Source organism: Dreissena polymorpha, chromosome 15 (assembly GCF_020536995.1).
Source record: "Dreissena polymorpha isolate Duluth1 chromosome 15, UMN_Dpol_1.0, whole genome shotgun sequence".
NCBI classification, from domain to species: domain Eukaryota; kingdom Metazoa; phylum Mollusca; class Bivalvia; order Myida; family Dreissenidae; genus Dreissena; species Dreissena polymorpha.
This window is the reverse complement of record NC_068369.1, coordinates 2,438,413-2,461,763: the sequence shown is the minus strand read 5'-3', so window position 1 is coordinate 2,461,763 and position 23,351 is coordinate 2,438,413. Positions and strand designations below refer to the sequence as shown.

At 36.8% G+C, this 23,351-nt stretch overlaps 2 protein-coding genes across 9 annotated transcripts in view; one reads left to right on the top strand and one right to left on the bottom strand.

Moving 5' to 3' along the window:
- The window catches only part of LOC127860736 (polycomb protein Asx-like), a 37,899-nt gene extending 24,429 nt beyond the window's left edge, over positions 1-13,470 (top strand). The window contains exons 7-11 of the mRNA XM_052399009.1: positions 425-538; positions 3,325-3,508; positions 7,176-7,252; positions 9,423-9,454; positions 10,082-13,470. Coding sequence (XP_052254969.1) covers positions 425-538; positions 3,325-3,508; positions 7,176-7,252; positions 9,423-9,454; positions 10,082-12,026 — 2,352 coding nt within the window. The 3' untranslated portion in view covers positions 12,027-13,470. The remainder of the gene's footprint in view (positions 1-424; positions 539-3,324; positions 3,509-7,175; positions 7,253-9,422; positions 9,455-10,081) is intronic.
- A 5,829-nt stretch (positions 13,471-19,299) lies between these two features.
- Positions 19,300-23,351, bottom strand: part of LOC127859865 (kinesin-like protein KIF2A) — a 70,675-nt gene continuing 66,623 nt past the window's right edge. For all 8 annotated transcript variants that reach the window (XM_052397435.1, XM_052397436.1, XM_052397437.1 and 5 more), the window contains one exon: positions 19,300-23,119. In XM_052397435.1, the coding sequence (XP_052253395.1) occupies positions 23,040-23,119 (80 nt within the window). In that variant the 3' untranslated portion in view covers positions 19,300-23,039. The remainder of the gene's footprint in view (positions 23,120-23,351) is intronic.

The following is a 23,351-nucleotide window of genomic DNA, read 5'->3' as shown; positions in this document are numbered from 1 at the left end:
ATATATATTTGAATTGCATTGAAAAAAACATAGCATTTAATGACAATATTACATTGAACTGTTTTTGTATCAAATTGATTGACAATTATGATCTAGATTTGATTACTTGTAATTTGCAGTTCTCCTAATAGGTGGACATAAGCATATTGTCATGTCCACTCCTATGAGTTTTCAGGGAGCTGTTGTCCTTTGTATAATACATGTTATTTGTTTTTACACAATTAACTTATACATTGAAAAAGCATGTCATCTTCAAGCATCCATCAGTGTCACTGATATTCTTTTATATAACCTCTCCAGGAAAGTTGCCTAAGGATCAACAACTTACAAAAGATTTTAACTTCTTTAATAGATATGAAATGAAAAAACAAATCTATGCCCATCTTATATATCTGTGTCAAACTAGAAAGTGATGTTCATTCAGCCTCGCAAGCGCACCAACAAGAAGTTGAGTCATGCGGCCCAGATAGCTCAGACGATGGAGGGATGCATAGACCTGGAGACCCCTGACTCCATCCTAGTCAACACAAATCTCAAGGTAGCTCATTCACCTACATGTATACTCTTTCATATCGCATTTCAAAATGATCAGGGCTTTTCAAAAATATTTTATTGGGCTGGATGATGAAACAGTTTTATGAAAATGTCATCAGCTAAAGTGGCTAGTTTGATGCTTTTGCTAATTTGAGGAAAAGAAGATGAAGTCCAGCAATTACATATTGGTTTATAAGCTCACTTGAGCACAACATGCTCACTTGAGCACAACGTGCTCATGTCGAGCTTTTGTGATCACCTTTATCCGTTGTCAACATTTACCTTGTTAACACTTAAAAGCTACATTTATTGCATTTATTGTCCAATCTTTATGAAACTTGGTCAGAACATGTTTCCGAATAATATCTTGGACAAGTTTGAAAATGGATCCATTTGTTAAAAAAACATGGTCGCTAGGGGCCTGGGCAGTTATATTTATATGGCTATAGTAAAAACTTCTTAACACTCAGGAAGTCCCATTTATTGTCTAATCTTAATGAAACTTAGTCAGAGCATTTGTGGTATTGATATCTTGGATGACTTAGAAAATGTTTCCGTTTTTTTTTAAACATGGCCACCAGGGGGCAGAGCATTTTTTGTTATATAGTAAAACCTTGTAAACACTCTTGAAGTCTCATTTTGAGTCCAATCTTTATGAAACTTGATCAAAACAATTTTTATGCCCCCCTTCGAAGAAGAGGGGGTATATTGCTTTGCTCATGTCGGTCGGTTGGTCGGTCGGTAGGTTGGTTGGTCGGTCGGTCCGTCCACCAGGTGGTTGTCAGACGATAACTCAAGAACGCTTGGGCCTAGGATCATGAAACTTCATAGGCACATTGATCATGACTTGCAGATGACCCCTATTGATTTTGAGGTCACTAGGTCAAAGGTCAAGGTCACGGTGACCCGAAATAGTAAAATGGTTTCCGGATGATAATTCAAGAACGCATACGCCTAGGATCATGAAACTTCATGGGTAGATTGATCATGAGTCGCAGATGATCCCTATAGATTTTGAGGTCACTAGGTCAAGGTCACGGTGACCCGAAATAGTAAAATGGTTTCCGGATGATAACTCAAGAACGCATACGCCTAGGATCATGAAACTTCATGGGTAGATTGATCATGACTGGCAGATGACCCCCATTGATTTTTAGGTCACTAGGTCAAAGGTCAAGGTCACGGTGACCCGTAATAGTAAAATGATTTTCGGATGATAACTCAAGAACACATATGCCTAGGATCATGCAACTTCATAGGTAGATTGATCATGACTCGCAGATGACCCCTATTGAGTTTGAGGTCACAAGGTCAAAGGTCAAGGTCACGGTGACCCAAAATAGTAAAATGATTTTCGGATGATAACTCAAGAACGCTTTTGCCTAGGATCATGACACTTCATGGGTACATTGATCGTGACTTGCAGATGACCCCTATTGATTTTCAGGTCACTAGGTCAAAGGTCAAGGTCACAGTGACAAAAGTTGTATTCACACAATGGCTGCCACTACAACGGACAGCCCATATGGGGGGCATGCATGTTTTACAAACAGCCCTTGTTGTAATTTTATCTAGGCTGTTTTCGAAAATAGTTTGGGTCCATTGAAAAACCTGGCCACCTGGGGGCAGAGCATTTTTCCTTATATGGCTTTAGTAACACCTTGTTAACACTATGAAACTTAATTTTATGGTCAAATCGTTATGAAACTTGGTCAGAAAATCGGTTGTAACGGTAGCCCATCTGAGTTCAAAAATTGTTATGGTTCGTTGAAAAACATAGCCACCAGGGGGCGGGGCATTTTTCCTTATATGGCATAAGTGGAACCTTGTTAACACTCTAGAAGTAATATTTTTAGTGCAATCGAAATGAAAGTTAGTCAAAACACTTATTATATTGAATTCTTGGTCGAGTTCAAAAATTCTTCCGGTTTGTTGTAAAACATGGTAATCGCTGGCTATAGTGTAAACTTTTTGACACTATATGAGCCACATTTATTGGACAATCTGCATGAAGCATGGTCAGAACAATTGTCTCAATTATGTGAGCTCAAAACTAGGTCACTAGGTCAAATAAAAAAAAAAAAAATCTTGATTTCACTCTTTGGTCTAATCTTTATGAATAAACTCACACTTCCTCAGAAGAGTCTAGTACCTTTGGATCTCAGGTGAGCGCCTTAGGGCCTTTGACCCTCTTGTTATAAATACATGTATAAAGAGTGGTCAAGGACTTGAGAAGACAGTCAAAACGAGTAAATACAAATTCCTTAAATGGACTTGTAAAGGAATGGTACTTTATGGCCCTGATTTACCACCAATTTCCTGTCTTGCTTAAGTGTGAGAATCCTTAAGTCAGGAGCCTAAACAAGTGTGGCTATGCGTCGAATAAGTAAATTGGATCCTACAACAATAGTAGGCATTTTGAACAATTCTATTGTTATTAAATGGATATGGTATTCCTCTTGTGATCGAGAAATCTTGAGTTATTTCCTTTGTTGGGAAGATAAATGAAGAACCTTTCATTAAAATACTAAGAAATATTATTTCCATGGGCCTCTCATAAAGGCAACAATTAAATGTCTCTTCCTAGAAATTATACTCATTTAGCTTAAAAATAAACTGAGGCTTTCCATTAGCTAAAATATTCTGAAATATTCTGCAAGTGTATTATTTATGATAAAACAGAACTACTGGAAATGTGTAAGCAAGATCTATTCAAAATATTGTTTCAACATTTTCTACTTCTCATTCACCTGTACCATTATTTTTCATCCCATAGCAATACTGTTGCAGGGGCTCCTCAACAAGCATACCTTTGGCATGCTGCCGGAGAGCTACCAGCACAAGTTGATCAACCTGCTACCGGAGTGTGACCGGATACTGGGCCGGGATCACGCACTGCGACTCAGTACAACTGCCCTCAATAACGAGTTCTTTGCCAAGGCCTGCACTGAGTGGCGCGAACGACTCTCAGCAGGTATTTACCGGAGCTTTGTTCCGGGTATACTGGGCTTAATTCATTTGCGTTAAGTTTCATCCCAGATAAGTCTGTGCCGTCTACACAGGTTAATCAGGGACAACACTTTTCGCCTTCACTGGATTTTTATTTAGAAGAAACTACCTTTAAACAAAATATTCCATAAAAACCAAAAATGTTTTCTCTTATTGGCTTGTGCAGAATGCACAGGCTTTTCTCGGATGACACTTTAAGCACATGCTTTAAAGGGGCCTTTTCACAGATTTTGGCATATTTTGAAGTTTGTCATTAAATGCTTTATATTGATAAATGTAAACATTGGATCTTAAAAGCTCCAGTAAAAAATCGAGAATAAAATTAAAAAAAGGAAAAAAAGTAGCCGGTACCAGGGCTTGAACCAGTGACCCCCCGGAGTCCTGGAGTTAGTCTGAAGTAAAAGCGCATTAGCCCTCTCGGCTATTCCGCCATGTATACACAGTTTAAGTATTTTATACCTTATATAAGCAATCTTTGTAGTTTCGTAAATTTAAACGACAACAACAGAACTCTCCAAATTATTCAATTGTTTCACGTTGCAACGCTTTATAATTTTTAGGTTTTCAAATCATTCAAAGATACATATAATGGCTATATTGGACTATGGTAAATGTTCAGTTATACTGTTTCCTCACAAATATCATAACTAAAACGAAAATTGGCGAATCTGAAACAATTTTTAGCCGGATTTTTTTCGAAAAAATCTCGGCTTATAGATTGATGTTGTCGGGCGGGCGGGGGGGGCGGGCGGGCGGGGTGGCGGCGTGCTCGAAAATGTTAAAAGTTCTTATTTCATGGTATAACTTTGGTATGCTTGGACCTAGAGTCTTCAAACTTGACATGAAGGTTGGCCAGGATTAACAGATGACCACTGGTCATTTCAAGGTCATTCATTTGAAGGTCAAGGTCACTGTGACCTTCAATATAAAAAATGTTAAAGTTGTTATAACTTTGGTATGCTTGGACCTAGAGTCTTGAAACTTGACATGAAGGTTGGCCATAACTAGTTAGTAACCACTGGTCATTTCAAGGTCATTCATTTGAAGGTCAAGGTCACTGTGACCTTGAATGTAAAAATGTTAAAGTTCTTATTTCATGGTATAACTTTGGTATGCTTGGACCTAGAGTCTTCAAACTTGACATGAAGGTTGGCCAGGATTAACAGATGACCACTGGTCATTTCAAGGTCATTCATTTGAAGGTGAAGGTCACTGTGACCTTCAATATAAAAATGTTAAAGTTGTTATAACTTTGGTATGCTTGGACCTAGAGTCTTGAAACTTGACATGAAGGTTGGCCAGAACTAGTAAGTAACCACTGGACATTTCAAGGTCATTCATTTGAAGGTCAAGGTCACTGTGACCTTGAATGTAAAAATGTTAAAGTTGTTATAACTTTGGTATGCTTGGACCTAGAGTCTTGAAACTTGACATGAAGGTTGGCCAGAACTAGTAAGTAACCACTGGACATTTCAAGGTCATTCATTTGAAGGTCAAGGTCACTGTGACCTTGAATGTAAAAATGTTTAATCTATCTGCTAGAACTGGTGTGATAGAAACCTTTTGGAGTGATCATAAGGCTGTCTGGATTTCTGTGTAGGTATGTGAAAGCAAAACAATAAATAGTATTATTTCATCTAAGTTTATTTTCTTACATTTGATAATGAAATTGATGGAAACTTCAAACAATATGTTACTAATTTGCTAATAAAAAAATTGAGATCAAACTTTCCTAATTGTCAATTCAAGTTCATATTTGTGACCTTAAATGTTATTGTTGTTAATGTATATGCATGCATTCAAAACATAACACAAGGTTTGCTCATGCCTTGAAAAGTACTTACATTTCATTTTGACCTTTGAACAATATTTCAGTAATTTAAGTATTGCATTGACAAAAACACGAAAGGTACTTTCCTGTCATTTAAATCAAAAATCCAGCTTCAATGCGGTCATCTCCGACCGCGGAACTCTTGTTTTCAATTTTGTCAATTTACCAAACCGTGAAAAGATCCCTTTAAGACTAGTTTTCCCAGAATGGGGCTCATAAACATTGAATAGCTAACCAGTCTTTGCTAGTGTCATAAACATTGAATAGCTAACCAGTCTTTGCTAGTGTCATAAACATTGAATAGCTAACCAGTCTTTGCTAGTGTCATAAACATTGAATAGCTAACCAGTCTTTGCTAGTGTCATAAACATTGAATAGCTAACCAGTCTTTGCTAGTGAATCTTTTGTCTTGTGGTCATACAAAGGCATCAAATCTCAAGAGTCTCAGATTTGATCCATCAATCAAACCCTATCTAGTGTACTTATCTTTGTCATAAGTGTTTTAACCCCAATGCAGTGCAATAAATGCCTCCCACTGGGCACTTACAGACCCCGAGAAGATATCAAAGGTCACTGGGTGATTTAATTGCAGGGGGTGGGGCATAAATGTTCAAACATCTCTTGTTAAAGGAAAGTTCATGTTACAAGGTTTCGAAAGCCTTGGGCTGTGCATCACATATGATGCCCAGCAAATATACTTATCTATGTAAATCAACACTTATTTAATTATGCCCCCCTTCGAAGAAGAGGGGGTATATTGCTTTGCTCATGTCGGTCGGTCTGTCGGTCTGTCCACCAGGTGGTTGTCAGACGATAACTCAAGAACGCTTGGGCCTAGGATCATGAAACTTCATAGGTACATTGATCATGACTCGCAGATGACCCCTATTGATTTTGAGGTCACTAGGTCAAAGGTCAAGGTCACGGTGACCAGAAATAGTAAAATGGTTTTTGAATGATAACTCAAGAACGCATATGCCTAGGATCATGAAACTTCATGGGTAGATTGATCATGACTTGCAGATGACCCCTATTGATTTTGAGGTCACTAGGTCAAAGGTCAAGGTCACGGTGACCCGAAATAGTAAAATGGTTTCCGGATAACTCAAGAACGCATACGCCTAGGATCATGAAACTTCATTGGTAGATTGATCATGACTGGCAGATGACCCCTATTGATTTTGAGGTCACTAGGTCAAAGGTCAAGGTCACGGTGACCCGAAATAGTAAAATGGTTTTCGGATGATAACTCAGGAACGCATACGCCTAGGATCATGAAACTTCATAGGTAGATTGATCAAGACTTGCAGATGACCCCAATTGATTTTGAGGTCACAAGGTCAAAGGTCAAGGTCACGGTGACCCGGAATAGTAAAATGATTTTCGGATGATAACTCAAGAACGCTTTTACTTAGGATCATGACACTTCATAGGTACATTGATTGTGACCCGCAGATGACCCCTATTGATTTTCAGGTCACTAGGTCAAAGGTCAAGGTCACAGTGACAAAAATCGTATTCACACAATGGCTGCCACTACAACGGACAGCCCATATGGGGGGCATGCATGTTTTACAAACAGCCCTTGTTGAATATTTAATTCAGCCGAACGTTAGCTGTCAATTATGTATGTTAAACAAAAAACTATAAAAAGCATAACATGAATTCACAGCATCAACAAAATGATTTGCTTTAAGTAATGCTTCTATGTTGTATTGTAGAATGACATAAATGTTCATGTCGTTAGGGATTATTTTGTCAATGCAAACATATACATGTTAAACGGTATGTGTGGTTTCAGGGGAGTTCACTCCAGAGAATCAGCAGCGACTGAAGCAGGAGGAGGAGCGGGAGCAGATAGAACTCGACCCATGGAAGGTAGGAGGCCTACACATACTGCAATATCAAACTTGTGGCCCCAATGTCTGCAATATTATTAACCCATTAATGCCTAGCGTCTTGAAAAAAGGCCTTGGCAAACAGCGTAGACCCAGATCAGACGCAGCATGATGCGGCGTCTCATCAGGGTCTGCGCTGTTTGCTTAAAATAATTTCTGTAACAAATATTCTAAATATAGAAATAAATATACTAGACATCCCTAATTTTGGAAATAAATTGATCCAATTTAGAAGGATCTAAGAGTCCACTAGGTATAAATGGGTTAAGGTTGTTTTTACAAGACTGATCCGCTTCCCCTGAAGATGGCTGCATATAGCAAGCAAGCCCCACTGTGTGTTTGTGCATCCGTCCAAATGCCCGCACATCTGCCCAAATATTCTTGTCCAAGCAATTATTTTGCTAGATATTGATGGATTTAAAAAACTTGGGCTAAATGTTAACCATGATTAGACGACTTTTAGCATGGAGAACCTGTCTTACTACTTTGGAGGTCAAGGTCATACATAGAAGTAAAAGTTGGGATTTGTTAAAGTGGAATGTGGGGTTATCTGTTCTCTATTGATACATGTGTTGTTCCAAATTGCAAAAATATTTAGTGTAAAACTTAAACAGGTTTAAAACGAAAATTATATATAATTATCAACGATTGTTTATTGTGTAAAGAAATATCAATGTTAAAAAAAAATCTAAAAAAAAATCATTTAAATCACCAAGTTATTCTTTATACAGATTTACTGGTTATATTTTTTGAGAATTCAGGGTCAGACATCTAAAAGAAAGGTCTAAAGACTTAAAGGGGCTTGTTCAAAGATTTTGTATTTAGAAAAATGTCAAAAATTAAATTTACTTACAAAGCTGTAACATTTGTTTTGAATAATCATATTAATAAAGAAGAAAGATAAAAATAAGATTGTGCCTGTCCTTAAGCCTGAACCTAGAACTTTTATAAGCAAAAAGTGTGCTATCACTAAAACAAACAGGCTTTTAATTTTTGGATTGTAGTTGAAATGCCACTTGTTTTTGCTTCATTATCAATTGAAAAAGTTACTAACATTTTCTTTTCTTTTTTTCCAGTGACATTTTCTTTTCTTTTTTTCCAATGATGATTATCATAAAATAAAAAGATATTTCAAAAAGTTTTTTTTGGTAAAAAATGTTATCTTGTTTGTTAAAATATAATGCATACATTTTTGTTAATCTTCCATAGAAAAAAAATTGTCCTTTTGCCAACCTATGATGTAGTCTCTTAACTACATGGTCATTGTAAAATACTATTGAATGTGCATTTTTAAGCTCTGTATAAAGTTATTCATATGTTGTAAACAGTATATAGAAATTTAGTTGTATTGAATTGTGCACTCATGTATATGAGATGGTTATTTTGCGATGGTATGAAAATGTTGTTTCGTTTCTATTTTGTTGACTTGAACACAGATTAAATGTAACATACTTTTCCTCAAACAACCAGCTTACACCAGGAATATCTCGTTTATTATGCTCCCCCAAAATTTATTTTGGGGGGAGCATATAGTCGCCACTTCGTCTGTCCGTCCGTGTGTCTGTCAGTGCACAATTTTTGTCCGGGCTATTTCTCAGCAACTAATGACCGGAATTCAATGAATTTTTATGGGAAGCTTCACTACGAAGAGGAGATGTGCATATTATCAGCGGGTTCTGGTCGGATGATTTTTCACAGAGTTATGTCCCTTTGAAATTTTCCATTAACTGTACATATAGTGCAATTCTTGTCCGGGCTATTTCTTAGCAACTAATGACCGGAATTCAATGAAACTTTATGGGAAGCTTCACTACCAAGAGGAGACGTGCATATTATCAGCGGGTTCTGGTCGGATGATTTTTCACAGAGTTATGGCCCTTTGAAATTTTTTATAAAAAAATTATTGTCCCCCCAACTACTGTGCCTTCAAGACGTTTCCTTTTATCTAAATATATAGTGCAATCTTATGACAACAAAACACTTTGGGGAGCATCACCCGTCTCCGACGGTTTGTTGTTAATAATTAACAAATAAAATGGGTATTGATTTTCTGATATTGAGTGTATCCAAAGTGTTATAATTTTAATAAAATTATATATGCAACGTTTAACTTAATTACAACAAATGAATAACTGCATTTTACATTTCAGGCAAAACACTTTGAACCTGTGTGGGGACAAAAGTAAGTGTTCATACCTTTCAATTATTATACAGGTTCAGTTAGCATTTTCTTTCGAGAAGTAGTATTTGCATTTGGTAGAACTGGTCTCTCTCACTATGTCAGTTGGTTGAGTTGGTTTCATCTAAGCTGAGCTAAACTTCATGAAAAGTTGCTTAGAATGGCAAACTTGAATCCTCAAATAAATAACACCATGAATTGCTAGGATTATTTTATAATCAACAGTGCTGAAACTTGTTGTGGGCATAACATGCGAATCATATCCAATAATCAGTTACATTGCCGTATGAATTAAGAATTTATGGTAATGGAACTATACTGTTTATTCGTTTAGCACATGAGTCCTATAAGGCTCATCATATGTACACCTTACTTCATCAATATTTTTATGGTAGTGATATCTTAAGTTCAACAATCTATAAATGTGTCCCAAAAGCTGTGAAAATAAGACCCTTATTAACTAACGAAGCATTTTTAGCATTATTCATCATGTTGTGTAAGGGGGTTATCTTTTCTGTTGTGATCACATGAGTAATTATATTCATTCAAATAAGTTTAATGCAAATTTGTGTTACTAATAAGTTACACAGTGAATCATGACTAAAATTCAAACACACATGTACCTTGCAGGACAATCAGTGATGTACCAAAGTCAGACGATGTCCACAAAGTGTCCGGTGACTCCTCCCACATGGCAGCTCGCACTGGCAAGGTGCGAAAGACAACCCTCGTGTCCACCATGCTTAAACAGAGGTCCATATCTCAGAACGTTACAAAAAGTGTGAGTTCAGTGGGGACGTTGTCAGCACCCCGCCCTGACCCTCATAGTGGGCTTCTGTTAAAAGTTGAACCTCGACTTGGTCAGCCTAAGACTGTGGCTGATATGCTGCCTGCGGCTTTGAAAAGACCTGTCATTAGTGTGGGAATGGAGAACAGAGACAGTGTTAGTAGCCCTCCAAAACGACAGAAGGTCGAAGTAGTGACAAAGCCTGTGCAATCGCAGGCGAATGCAAACACATTGGCGCAGATACGTGCCCAGTCTCAAGCTGGGTGGATGCAAAAAGGTCAAAGTGGTTTGATACCTAATACTGTGTATGAGGAGAAAGTTAAACCACTGCTGATCGATGTGTCAGCGTGTACTTCAAGTTTGGAGATGAAGTCGCCGACACGGACACTTGCTCAAATCAAATCTCAGACCCAGGCTGCGAAAGCAAAGGTCCAGGGTCAGACACGAACCCTGGCACAAATAAAAGCAGAAACGAAGGCCCATCAGCAACAGGCAGAAGCTCAAGCAAAGCTTTTTGCCCACTTGCTTGCGAAGGCAAAGGGTGAGGTGACCATACCTCAGGTTGTGAAGCAGCAAGCTCAGAGTATAGTCATACCGTCACCGAGTCGAACCAAGACCACTAAAACTGCTGAAGTGGAGAAAAATGCGGATGGTGTGAACTTAAAACGATCTCTCGAAATTTGTGAGCAAGCAAAAATTCTGAGCCAGAAAAATCAAGAATCTGGTGGTGTTTCACTACTGCACAAGCCATTAATAACAAGCTTGAAAGCGTCCTCTGACTTGAACTTTGGCAATTACCTGAAGCCGAACATCGCCCAGGCTCATAAAACTGTGTCTCAGATTCTACAGAGTCAGACAGTTAAGGTTGGTTCAGTGCAAATGTCCCATGCTCCGATTCCTAAACCGTCAGTGAACGCAGGTGTTAAAGTTTTCACTGCTGCGACGTTTGCTACCTCAACAAATGTGCCTAGTGCTGCTAGTGTTTCATCAGCAGCAGTCAACTCCAGTGGAGTCTCGTTTGTAGTGTTACCCCCGCCTTCAGTTTCCCAAGTAACTGGTATATCGCCAGCGGTGTTTAATGTCCCATCCACCCGCTATATCAGTTCCACGGCAGTGGCCCAGCAGAACCTGCTGCAGCAGTTGATACGATCTGCAGCAGGCACCATTTCTGTGGGACAGACCCCTGTAAACCCTCAAAGAGCTGCCAGTGCACCCCCACAACAGAAAACTGTGCAGAGAGTCAGTACCCCTGTGCATACCATAGTGCGTTCTGCAAGTGTAGGGACAAACGATAATACTTTGGAAGAAATGGGGGAAAAAACAAAAATAAAGTTAACAAATAAAGGACCTAATTCTTCAGGTGATATTATTGTGCAAATTCCTTCTGATAAAGTGAATTTTTTAAACAAGAAGGGCGCTGCCATAATTCCAGGAACAAACGGGTCTAAGTCAAATTCTCATCATATAATTCTGACATCAGGGTCTAACACCCTTTTGAGTGCACCTGGTGGTGGCGTTGGCAGTGCTCAAACAGTGACTTACCAGAACAAGAAAGAAAACCTTGTGGTGCACAAGTCTATGCCGAGTGAAAAGGTCATCATAATCTCTCCAGAGAAATTATCAGATAGAGGGAATTCAGCTCCGGTCAAAGTAGCTGTCAAAGACCAGAGCACAGACTGTAGCTGTGACCTCAAAGCAATGAAAGCCTGTTCTAAGTGTGGAGCATTCTGCCATGCAGATTGTATTGGCCCTTCAAAACTTTGTGTCTCGTGTGTGGAGATCACGTGAGGTTCCTGTGTGACTTGTCAATGATGGCTGTAGCGAGGAAAGAAGACAGGGTTTGCTATGCAGAACCGCATTTTAGCCTGGGATTGAATTGCTGTCAACTTCCATTAGTATAAGCCGCTCATGTTTATATTATTATACAAGAAATCTTCATGGAAATTCAGTTCTTGTTATTTTGTATATTTATCATAGAATGAAATTGGTTAATTGTTGGGGTGGTCTTTTCTTCATTTATATTAATTACTATTGAAGTATTGTTTTACTTTCTTACGTGATCAAAGTGGATGTTTTAGTTAACCTTTTCTGCTACTTGGGAAAAGCACACCAATCATTATTTCATATTCATGTGACAACAAATAAGAATTCGCTGTTTTCTTGTCTATTAAGAATGCATCAAATATACAAAAATACCTGCTCTCTCTGTCCAAATTAAATTAACTCATGTTAAATTCCTTTGTCTGGTTGCGAATAAAAATTCTGCAGTCAATATTGAATTTTGTTTATTTAGCATTTGTCTTTAACCCTTTAAGCGCTGGAACCGGATTTTAAAGGCCTTTGCAAACAGTTTGGATCCAGATGAGACGCCACAGAACGTGGCGTCTCATCAGGATCCAAACTGTTTGCTATTCTGATAGTATTCTTTGAAAAAAATTGAAGAAAATGCTTATTTTAGAAATTCAGCAGACGACATTTTAGCAGAAGACAAATTACCCAGCATGCAAAGGGTTAAAGTAATTCAATCAGTATTGATAGAAAAAATTCTAACTAAGTACATTGTCTTTTTGAAGAAATGAAATGCGAAATCTAAATCAAGCATTGATGCTAATATAAAAAAAAGTGTGTAACTGTAAATATGATCGTTGATGAAAAGAAGTGATCAAATATTCCGGGGTACATAATTGCTGACTTTATTCACAGTACCATATATTTTTTCTTTCCAATACACATCGGAAGAAAGAGAGTATAAACTGTGGCAATAATTTGTACTTGTACATGTTTTTTTTTAAGTTTGTTTTAGAAACTTATATTTTATTTTAAAAACAAATGAGTATTCAAAGAACCAATAAATGTTTAATATAAAGCACTGCTATCTTCTATTAAGATGTATTGAATATTTTAATTTCATCAACCTGTATTCAAATATTTAGAATTTCAAATGTGATGATGTCTCTTTTTTTCCAAACAGTTTTGGAGATTACAATGTTTCGTTTTTCATACTTCAAATCATGCATATTTCACATCGTACTGGTACCGTAATTTATTTCAACTAAACTGTAGATTTTTTCATGTTATCATTGTTGGTGCCCATATTTGTGTCCAGAAATCTAACTGATACATGTTTGCAGCAGATTTGTGTTCTGAAAATTGTTTGAGAGCTTTGAGATATACAAGAAATCATGTTATCAATATTTGTGTCTTAAAGAACATGCAATAAAAATAAACCTTGTTTGCCTTTTTGTTTTTCTTACTTTCCCTTGAGCTAAGTGTTGTAGTGGTTTTTTATATAATTTAACATAGATAATAGCTGTTTTAAGGTATGTTTTGAGAAAGTATAAAATGTAGAATAAATTTGTGATCTACTACTATTCATCCCACAAAATGAGTAAAAAGAAACTGTACACACATTTTCAAACTAGAGTATTAAGCAAGCAGGTTTCAGAAACAAGAATTGTTCCCAGTGTTCTCCACTATTCTTCCTCTAAAGTATAATGATAACTTTCTGGCCTTCACTTGATATAACCAAAGACATAATTGAAGTTGAATATTTATAGCAGTTTTATAGTGAATGACAAATAAAAGATTAATATAAATTTAAAGACTAAATTTGACAAAGGTTTGCTTAAAAATAAGATGTTTAAATTTTAGTCAATCAATTTAAGCAAATTTATCTAAGCAATTGAGGTCTGCACCAAGCTATATACACAGAAAATCAAAGCACAATACCTCCTCCAGACTGGAGTTATTCAACTGATTTATGTCACCTACCTGAAAACAAAATGACATCGCAATATCTCCATCCTAATTTAGGTAGTTGATATGAAACTTTATATTTTAAGTAACAAGCACCTTGATCCCACTCACCCCAAAAGCAATGACAACAAAGGTCTATAATGTAAGCTACCAACTCAAATATTTAAAACTAATTCTTCCATCCAATAAGGAAATATTGAGGGGAAACTACATATTGTAACACTTACTTTGACTACTTGCTCTTGCTTGATCAGCCTGTATCGTACCAACGAAAACTGAAGTAATTGAGCACAATCTTGGTTATTTATAAGCAACATCGACCATGACTGGCCCCAAATACAACTGCATGTTAGGTCTTCATGTCAACTTGAGATAATTGTTAAATGCAAATGTTTACTTGATTTTTTAAACTACATAACAGGGAATTCTGCCTAATTGCAGGTTAGAGTTGTTAAGTTGGTCAGTGAGCTCCCATGTCCCATGACAATCTCCAAAATGTGTTCAGTTTCAATTGAATATCTGCTGCATGAAAACCTCAACCTATATGTTATCTTAAATGTAAACCTTCAATGGGTGTTAATAAATACAAAATGGGGTATTATCCTGTATAAATCTGGTCAAAGTTATTGGTCTCAGTGAATGTTCCTCTGTTAAGTGTTATTTCAATATATGAAATATATATACATGTATATAACAAGATATGGAGAAGTTGTTTGCAAACGTAAACCAAAATTCTTTAAGTACACAAAGGGCAAAATTGATATAAATTGCAGGTCTAAGTTATGGAACTTGGTAAGTAAACCTTACACAATGATCCTGAACACTTGTTAAGTTTCCATTGAATACCTGTAGTAGAAACAGTGGTATGGAGATGCTGCACGGTCAACAATCGCCTCATTCTGCTAAATTGAATGTCGATTGAACTTGGTCAGTGACTAGTTGCAATGACCCAAACACATTTGAGAAGTTTCAATTAAATACATTTAGTAGAATCAGTGACCTCACCCTATTTTTAATTACAAAGGTCTTAATTCTTGTTAATAGCAAGTCAGAGGAATGGAATGCGTGTTTACCTTAACCAGAGAAATTATGGGGATGTCGACATTTTGGCGAGTAGTATAGGCTAAGTCAGACTTTTTTGTTAACCCATTTATGTAGAGTGGACTCTCCCATCCTAAATTGGATCAATTCATTTCCAAAATTAGAGATGTCTGGTATATTTATTTCTATTTTTAGCCGGATTTTTTTCGAAAAAATCTCGGCTTATAGATTGATGTTGTCGGGCGGGCGGGGGGGCGGGCGGGCGGGCGGGGTGGCGGCGTGCTCGAAAATGTTAAAGTTCTTATTTCATGGTATAACTTTGGTATGCTTGGACCTAGAGTCTTCAAACTTGACATGAAGGTTGGCCAGGATTAACAGATGACCACTGGTCATTTCAAGGTCATTCATTTGAAGGTCAAGGTCACTGTGACCTTCAATATAAAAAATGTTTAAGTTGTTATAACTTTGGTATGCTTGGACCTAGAGTCTTGAAACTTGACATGAAGGTTGGCCATAACTAGTTAGTAACCACTGGTCATTTCAAGGTCATTCATTTGAAGGTCAAGGTCACTGTGACCTTGAATGTAAAAATGTTAAAGTTCTTATTTCATGGTATAACTTTGGTATGCTTGGACCTAGAGTCTTCAAACTTGACATGAAGGTTGGCCAGGATTAACAGATGACCACTGGTCATTTCAAGGTCATTCATTTGAAGGTGAAGGTCACTGTGACCTTCAATATAAAAATGTTAAAGTTGTTATAACTTTGGTATGCTTGGACCTAGAGTCTTGAAACTTGACATGAAGGTTGGCCAGAACTAGTAAGTAACCACTGGACATTTCAAGGTCATTCATTTGAAGGTCAAGGTCACTGTGACCTTGAATGTAAAAATGTTAAAGTTGTTATAACTTTGGTATGCTTGGACCTAGAGTCTTGAAACTTGACATGAAGGTTGGCCAGAACTAGTAAGTAACCACTGGACATTTCAAGGTCATTCATTTGAAGGTCAAGGTCACTGTGACCTTGAATGTAAAAATGTTAAAGTTCTTATTTCATGTTATAACTTTGGTATGCTTGTACCTAGAGTCTTCAAACTTGAAATAAAGATTGGCCAGTACTAGAAGATGACCACTGGTCATTTCAATGTCATTCATTTGAAGGTCAAGGTCACTGTGACCTTAAATGTTAAAATGTTAAAATTGTTATAACTTTGGTATGCTTGGACATAGAGTCTTCAAACTTGACATGAAGGTTTGCAAGCACACTTAGATGACCACTGGTCATTTCAAGGTCATTCATTCTAAGGTCAAGGTCACTGTGACCTTGAATGTAAAAATGTTAAAGTTCTTATATTTCAGTAATTTAAGTATTGCATTGACAAAAACACGAAAGGTACTTTCCTGTCATTTAAATCAAAAATCCGGCTTCAATGCGGTCATCTCCGACCGCGGAACTCTTGTTAGAATATTTCTTACAGAAATTTCTTTAAGCAAACAGCGCAGACCCTGATGAGACGCTGCATCATGCTCATCTGGGTCTGCGCCGTTTGCCAAAGCCTTTTTTCTAGACGCTAGCCATAAATGGGTTAATAGTCACTTTCATGTGGCAATCACCAAGTTTAAAAAAAAACAAGGGCGTTTGTAAAACATGCATGCCCCCCATATGGGCTGTCCGTTGTAGTGGCAGCCATTGTGTGAATATGATTTTTGTCACTGTGACCTTGACCTTTGACCTAGTGACCTGAAAATCAATAGGGGTCATCTGCGGGTCACGATCAATGTACCTATGAAGTGTCATGATCCTAGGCAAAAGCGTTCTTGAGTTATCATCCGAAAATCATTTTACTATTTCGGGTCACCTTGACCTTTGACCTTGTGACCTCAAAATCAATAGGGGTCATCTGCAAGTCATGATCAATCTACCTATGAAGTTTCATGATCCTAGGCGTATGCGTTCTTGAGTTATCATCTGAAAACCATTTTACTATTTCGGGTCACTGTGACCTTGACCTTTGACCTAGTGACCTAAATATCAATAGGGGTCATCTGCGAGTCATGATCAATCTACCCATGAAGTTTCATGATCCTAGGCGTATGCGTTCTTGAGTTATCAACCGGAAACCATTTTACTATTTCGGGTCACCTTGACCTTTGACCTAGTGACCACAAAATCAATAGGGGTCATCTGCAAGTCATGATCAATCTACCCATGAAGTTTCATGATCCTAGGCGTATGCGTTCTTGAGTTATCATCCCGAAACCATTTTACTATTTCGGGTCACCGTGACCTTGACCTTTGACCTAGTGACCTCAAAATCAATAGGGGTCATCTGCAAGTCATGATCAATCTACCCATGAAGTTTCATGATCCTAGGCGAATGCGTTCTTGAGTTATCATTCAAAAACCATTTTACTATTTCTGGCCACCGTGACCTTGACCTTTGACCTAAAAATCAATAGGGGTCATCTGCGAGTCATGATCAATGTACCTATGAAGTTTCATGATCCTAGGCCCAAGCGTTCTTGAGTTATCGTCTGACAACCACCTGGTGGACGGACCGACAGACTGACCGACATGAGCAAAGCAATATACCCCCTCTTCTTTGAAGGGGGGCATTACTAATATAACAAAAGCTTGTCATAGACAATACACCAGTCCTCAACTGTGTCGTCAAGAGTAAGAACAGGAACTCCAGAAGTTTTAGGGAACTACTAAAAGTACATTTATTAATGCAAGATTGTGGATTTTAGGATTCAATGTTTCTGTATCCATACCAACCACAATTTTGGTCAGAGATTTAAAAAAATGCATATTCATCATAAGCAGCTCTTTCAACATAAACGTATTTATTCATTTATTAAATAAAGTTCTGTTTATGGCCCCCTTTGAAGAAGAGGGGGTATATTGTTCTGCTCATGTTGGTATGTCGGTCAGTCCGTCCACCAGATGGTTTCCGGATGATAACTCAAAAACACTTAGGCCTAGGATCATGAAACTTCATAGGTACATTGATCATGACTGGCAGATGACCCCTATTGATTTTCAGGTCACTAGGTCAAAGGTCAAGGTCACAGTGACTCAAAATAGTAAAATGGTTTCTGGATGATAACTCAAGAATGCTTATACCTAGGATCATGAAACTTCATAGGTACATTGATCATGACTGGCAGATGACCCCTCTTGATTTTCAGGTCACTAGGTCAAAGGTCAAGATCACAGTGACTCGAAACAGTAAAATGGTTTCCAGATGATAACTCAAGAATGCTTACGCCTTGGATCATGAAACTTCATAGGAACATTGATCATGACTGGCAGATGACCCCTATTGATTTTCAGGTCACTAGGTCAAAGGTCACAGTGACTCGAAACAGTTAAATAGTTTCCGGATAATAACTCAAGAATGCTTACGCCTAGGATCATGAAACTTAATAGGTACATTGATCATGACTGGCAGATGACCCATATCAATTTTCAGGTCACTAGGTCAAAGGTCAAGGTCACAGTGACTCGAAACAGTAAAATGGTTTCCGGATAACTCAAGAATACTTAGGCCTAGGATCATGAAACTTCATAGGTACATTGATCATGACTGGCAGATGACCCCTATTGATTTTCAGGTCACTAGGTCAAAGGTCAAGGTCACAATGACAAAAAACGTATTCACACAATGGATTCCACTACAACTGACAGCCCATATGGGGGCATGCATGTTTTACAAACAGCCCTTGTTTAGATTTCACAGGATCCAGATTTTATGTACGCACAGTCATTCTCAAACAAATCGCATCATCTTTTTCTTCGAGTATAACATGCACACAGAATATCCATGTATGCGAAAATATCTTAAGAACTCTCAAAGAATGGTGATCGAACCTGGGACCACAGGATAGTTAGACAGACACAGTGACCACTACGCCACCACAGTTAAGCTTCATCAAGTCATTATAAGTACCACACATGCCAAAATGGGTCTTGTTCCACATTTGGCCATTGTAGCTCCCGACTAGACTTCACATCAGTCAAGTCTGTCTGCTTTATAGTCAAAATAAGGTTCAGTGGACTCAGCCGACAGGTTAGATCCTTACCAAACTGCGCATCGTCTGGAGCTAACCTGGACGCATGTAGCAATAGACCGTTTTTTCCATGCCACAGCATTTATCCCCCCCAAATAGTTATTGTAACGAAGTTCTTTCTTCATCATAGGCATGTTTGAAACAACAAAGTCCAGCAGTAATATCTTTGCTTATAAAAAGATAAAACATACTATTTTTGTATTTTTTATTGAACACTGTCTTGTTATTAAAAACTTCAAGACAGTTGTCTGGACACAATATGTAATATGCATGGCATAAAAAGCGCATTTAACTGTGGCCCCCATTTAATCGCCACCAATGTTTCAAAGACATGTCATTATCGCAGATTCTTTATTACGGGATTAATCACTTTTGAACAAATAAATAATCATTACAAGCTATTATGAGCAAACCATAATCTTATACAGTTTATATATACATACATGTAGCTAGATTACAATATCAGCCTGTACTTTACTTTACTTTGCACTGTTTACATGTTTTGACAAACACACCCTATAATAGCTATTAACTACAAGTAATTGCATAAATAAATTAGACGAAATATAAATGAGTTACAATTAAAAATACAGTTTAAAAGAGTTTGACAATGACTGACAGGACATGCACTCCCAAAAACCTGCTACTCCCTCATTACTGTTAGTGGGGGGGGGGGGGGGGGCAATAACAAAACAAACAAACCAACGACATGATTTACATAATGTAAGTTAAAGCAAATTGAAAATGATAAATTGACTGCATCAAATCAAACTAGTGGTAATGATAAACCTTATAGTTTCATGTTTAAATGTGAGCACATATTTTAACATGAAATGAGTTGTATATATTAATGTCTAAACACTGCGAATATCTGGTATATTACTCAAAAGAGTTTAATTAGAATGTGAAACATCCTAAATACATTTTAAAATAATTAATAAACATCTGTAAAAATTTAATTGTCAAAAACATGAGAATACTCAAGTGGATGCCTACTTGCCTGTGCCTTGTTAAAATTCATAGGGACATTTGATTCTCAAAAGTAGGTCAGCCCATCAGGAAAAGTCAATTATCAAAGTGATATTGCCATGGTATCATATTTTGCATTTATAATTTAATTTTGGATATTATCTTGTATCATTTACATTTAAACTGATTTAGTTAATTCCAAAGAATTTTTCCAAATCAAAACAGCTATAAATGCTAGTTAATAAGCAAACATAATTTAAAAGGTATCACAAAAAAGGAGCATTCAACCTTTTCCAACCCTATAATATTCCGACAAGGTGAAAAATACAAGGTTACTATAGTGTATGTGCAAGGCTCCATTTGTAAGATCCTCAAGGATATACTTCCAAAAAAATGGATAATGAGAACCGTTTTAAGCAAGAAAAGCAATTAAGTGAAGTTTTATTTTCTACTTTTATTTCAACCTGTGATATTTGTAGTGTATAAGTATCAGAAAAATAAAACATGTCTGAATGTTTTATATTATATCTTACCTCAATTTGTGTCTGTTAAAATTATTCACAAAATGATTTAGCTTAATACATGTAATTGTTTGCCAAGATAAATCTTGTACTGCATGCATTTAAGTTTAAATAAACATTGACTTTAAGGACAACCTTTTTTCACTTGAGGCAAAGTAGATGCCAAAAGTGAGTTGGCCTGTGGGCAAGGGGAAGCCTGATTCTGTAGTAAATCCTGCTTCAATCTTGCCTTCTGTCTAAATGTATTTGTTTAACCCATTTATGCCTAGTGGACTCTCCCATCCTTCTAAATTTGATCAATTTATTTCCACAATTAGGGATGCCTAGTATATTTATTTCTATATTTAGAATATTTCTTACATAAATTCCTTTAAGCAAACATCGTAGACCCTGATGAGATGCCACATCATGCGGCGTCTCATCTGGGTCTAAGCTGTTTGCAAAGGCCTTTTTTCTAGGCGCTAGGCATAAATGGGTTAAATTGTGTTGTTGTTTTTTCATATCAAAATGAACAACTGCAGAGAACTTGTTATATACATTATTTTTCTAAAAATCATTGTCTAATTTTATAATATGGGACGAAGACTGCATAAACAACTATAAAAGAGATGCACACGTGCATTACAATATTTTATTATGATTTATTCATATACATAGACATGAAATCTATGCCATAGAGAGACAAATGGTAGTATTTGTAAATGAAAACTAACAACAATACATCACATAATAAAAAAAAATACTACAATTAATATCACCTGCCTGTGCTACATATATTTACAGCATTGGAGACGTTTTCCAAATGCACAGGTTTCTGTGAACAATCAATTGAAATTCCATCTACATGAAATACAGGGGTATGATATATACTGTCATACTATCAAATAAAGTGATACAACCATTTTTAAAACCCATAAGTTTTTGTGTTTGTTTCTACATCATCCATACAACTGTGCTCAACATATTCAAATAAACCAGCAGATGGCAATATACATAAATGCATAAATTAATAAGCGGTACAAAGTGTAGAAAATGACAGTATTTACATTTGAAACAAGTAAATAATAAAATTGTAGTGTACTTTTAAATGTGGAGTATATATCTGAAAATTCACTAAAAAAAATAGGAAACTATCAAAACATATTGGCACTTCATAGCCATATAAGACTATATAAGTCTCATGTGCACATATCATGATGAATCATTCTGCCTTGAAATAGACAATATGATAATCATTTTGATCAATTGGCTATACTTGAAATATATTGTACATTATAGTATACAATAAAATCATATTTTCACAGACCATTACATCAAGTGTATAAAACTCTGCCATACAGGCTAAGGCAATGGTGATCACTTGTTTAATGTTATAAATATTGACCAATGGTAAAAACCTAATAATAACTTTGCTCTAAAGTAACACAACTGCGTACATGTAATTGTGTTATTGCCTTATGCTCATGGCGGTAATGATCTTCCTGTATTTCATAGAAAAAAATATCAAGACAAAAAAGTTAAACCTTTTCAAGAATCAATATTGATCAATAACATATTCTAAATTTAATCTGGCATATAATTGTCATGAGTTTTTTTTTAAATAAAACATTTGCACACAAGCAAGGGCTGAACTGCACCCTTCTATTGGTACATAAACTCACATAACATTTGAAATAGTTTTCCAATATTTTTTCCTATTCAGGCATCTATTACTCTCATGCAAGTTGCGAAGACTGATTATAATAGTATCCCAGTTAGACATCCAAACAAATCACAAAGCATAGGCCGGAGCAGACATTAATACGCCAAGGCTGACCAAGGAAAACTGGCTAAGACACCAGTATAACTGATGAATGAACACAGAAATTGCATACATTACAGTCGGCTTATGCAGGACACTTTAAGAAGTCTGACACAAACAAGCTTTGAAATGTATAAACAACTAATGCCAGACAATATTATCATTTAAACACAGGACAAAGCTATCAATCTTCTTTGTCCATATGCTGGTAACAGTGTCTAGCTCCCAATAGGTAATTTTCCTCTTCTGACAGTAAACTACACAATACAAGCATAGACCCGCTATTGATACATACAGCTCAATATGAACATGTCAAGATTGCTATTTAAGAGATTCAGATTTTACAATGTCACTGTCAACACTATTATACATGAGGCATGTGGTGGGAAACCTTTTGTCTCCAGATAAGCCAATGCACTTTGGTTCTCCCACAACACATCTCGCATTATATAAAAGCTCCACAAAAAACTGTGTAAATAATAATACTACAATGTTAATTTCAGACTGCACTAAGATGGCACTGAGATCTGAATACAGATCCAGCCATGTGCAAGTGGACGTGTGCAAACAGTTAGGAGCATGATGCCCGATATGAGAATGATGGGACAGACATTGAACATGATGTGCTCATTCATGACCCTCATTTCTTCTTGTTGGCTTTCATGTTCTTGCTCAGTGTTTCCTCCTCTTGTATGTCAGCACGGAAGTTTGCAACTTTCTCTGGTAACAAACAAACATTGCACAGAAGTAAGCAACTTTCTCCGTACACAAAGAAATAGTTACAATGATAGAACTTACCAACATTCATGAAATACATAAATAAGAACTAAAGAAATACCACACACACGTGTCAAATTCTTCTAATGTTTACAGTTACTGATAAAAAACTTCCATTATACCCTTTACTTTGTGTGTTTAAGGTGACATTAAACCCACTTCCCAACATACAATT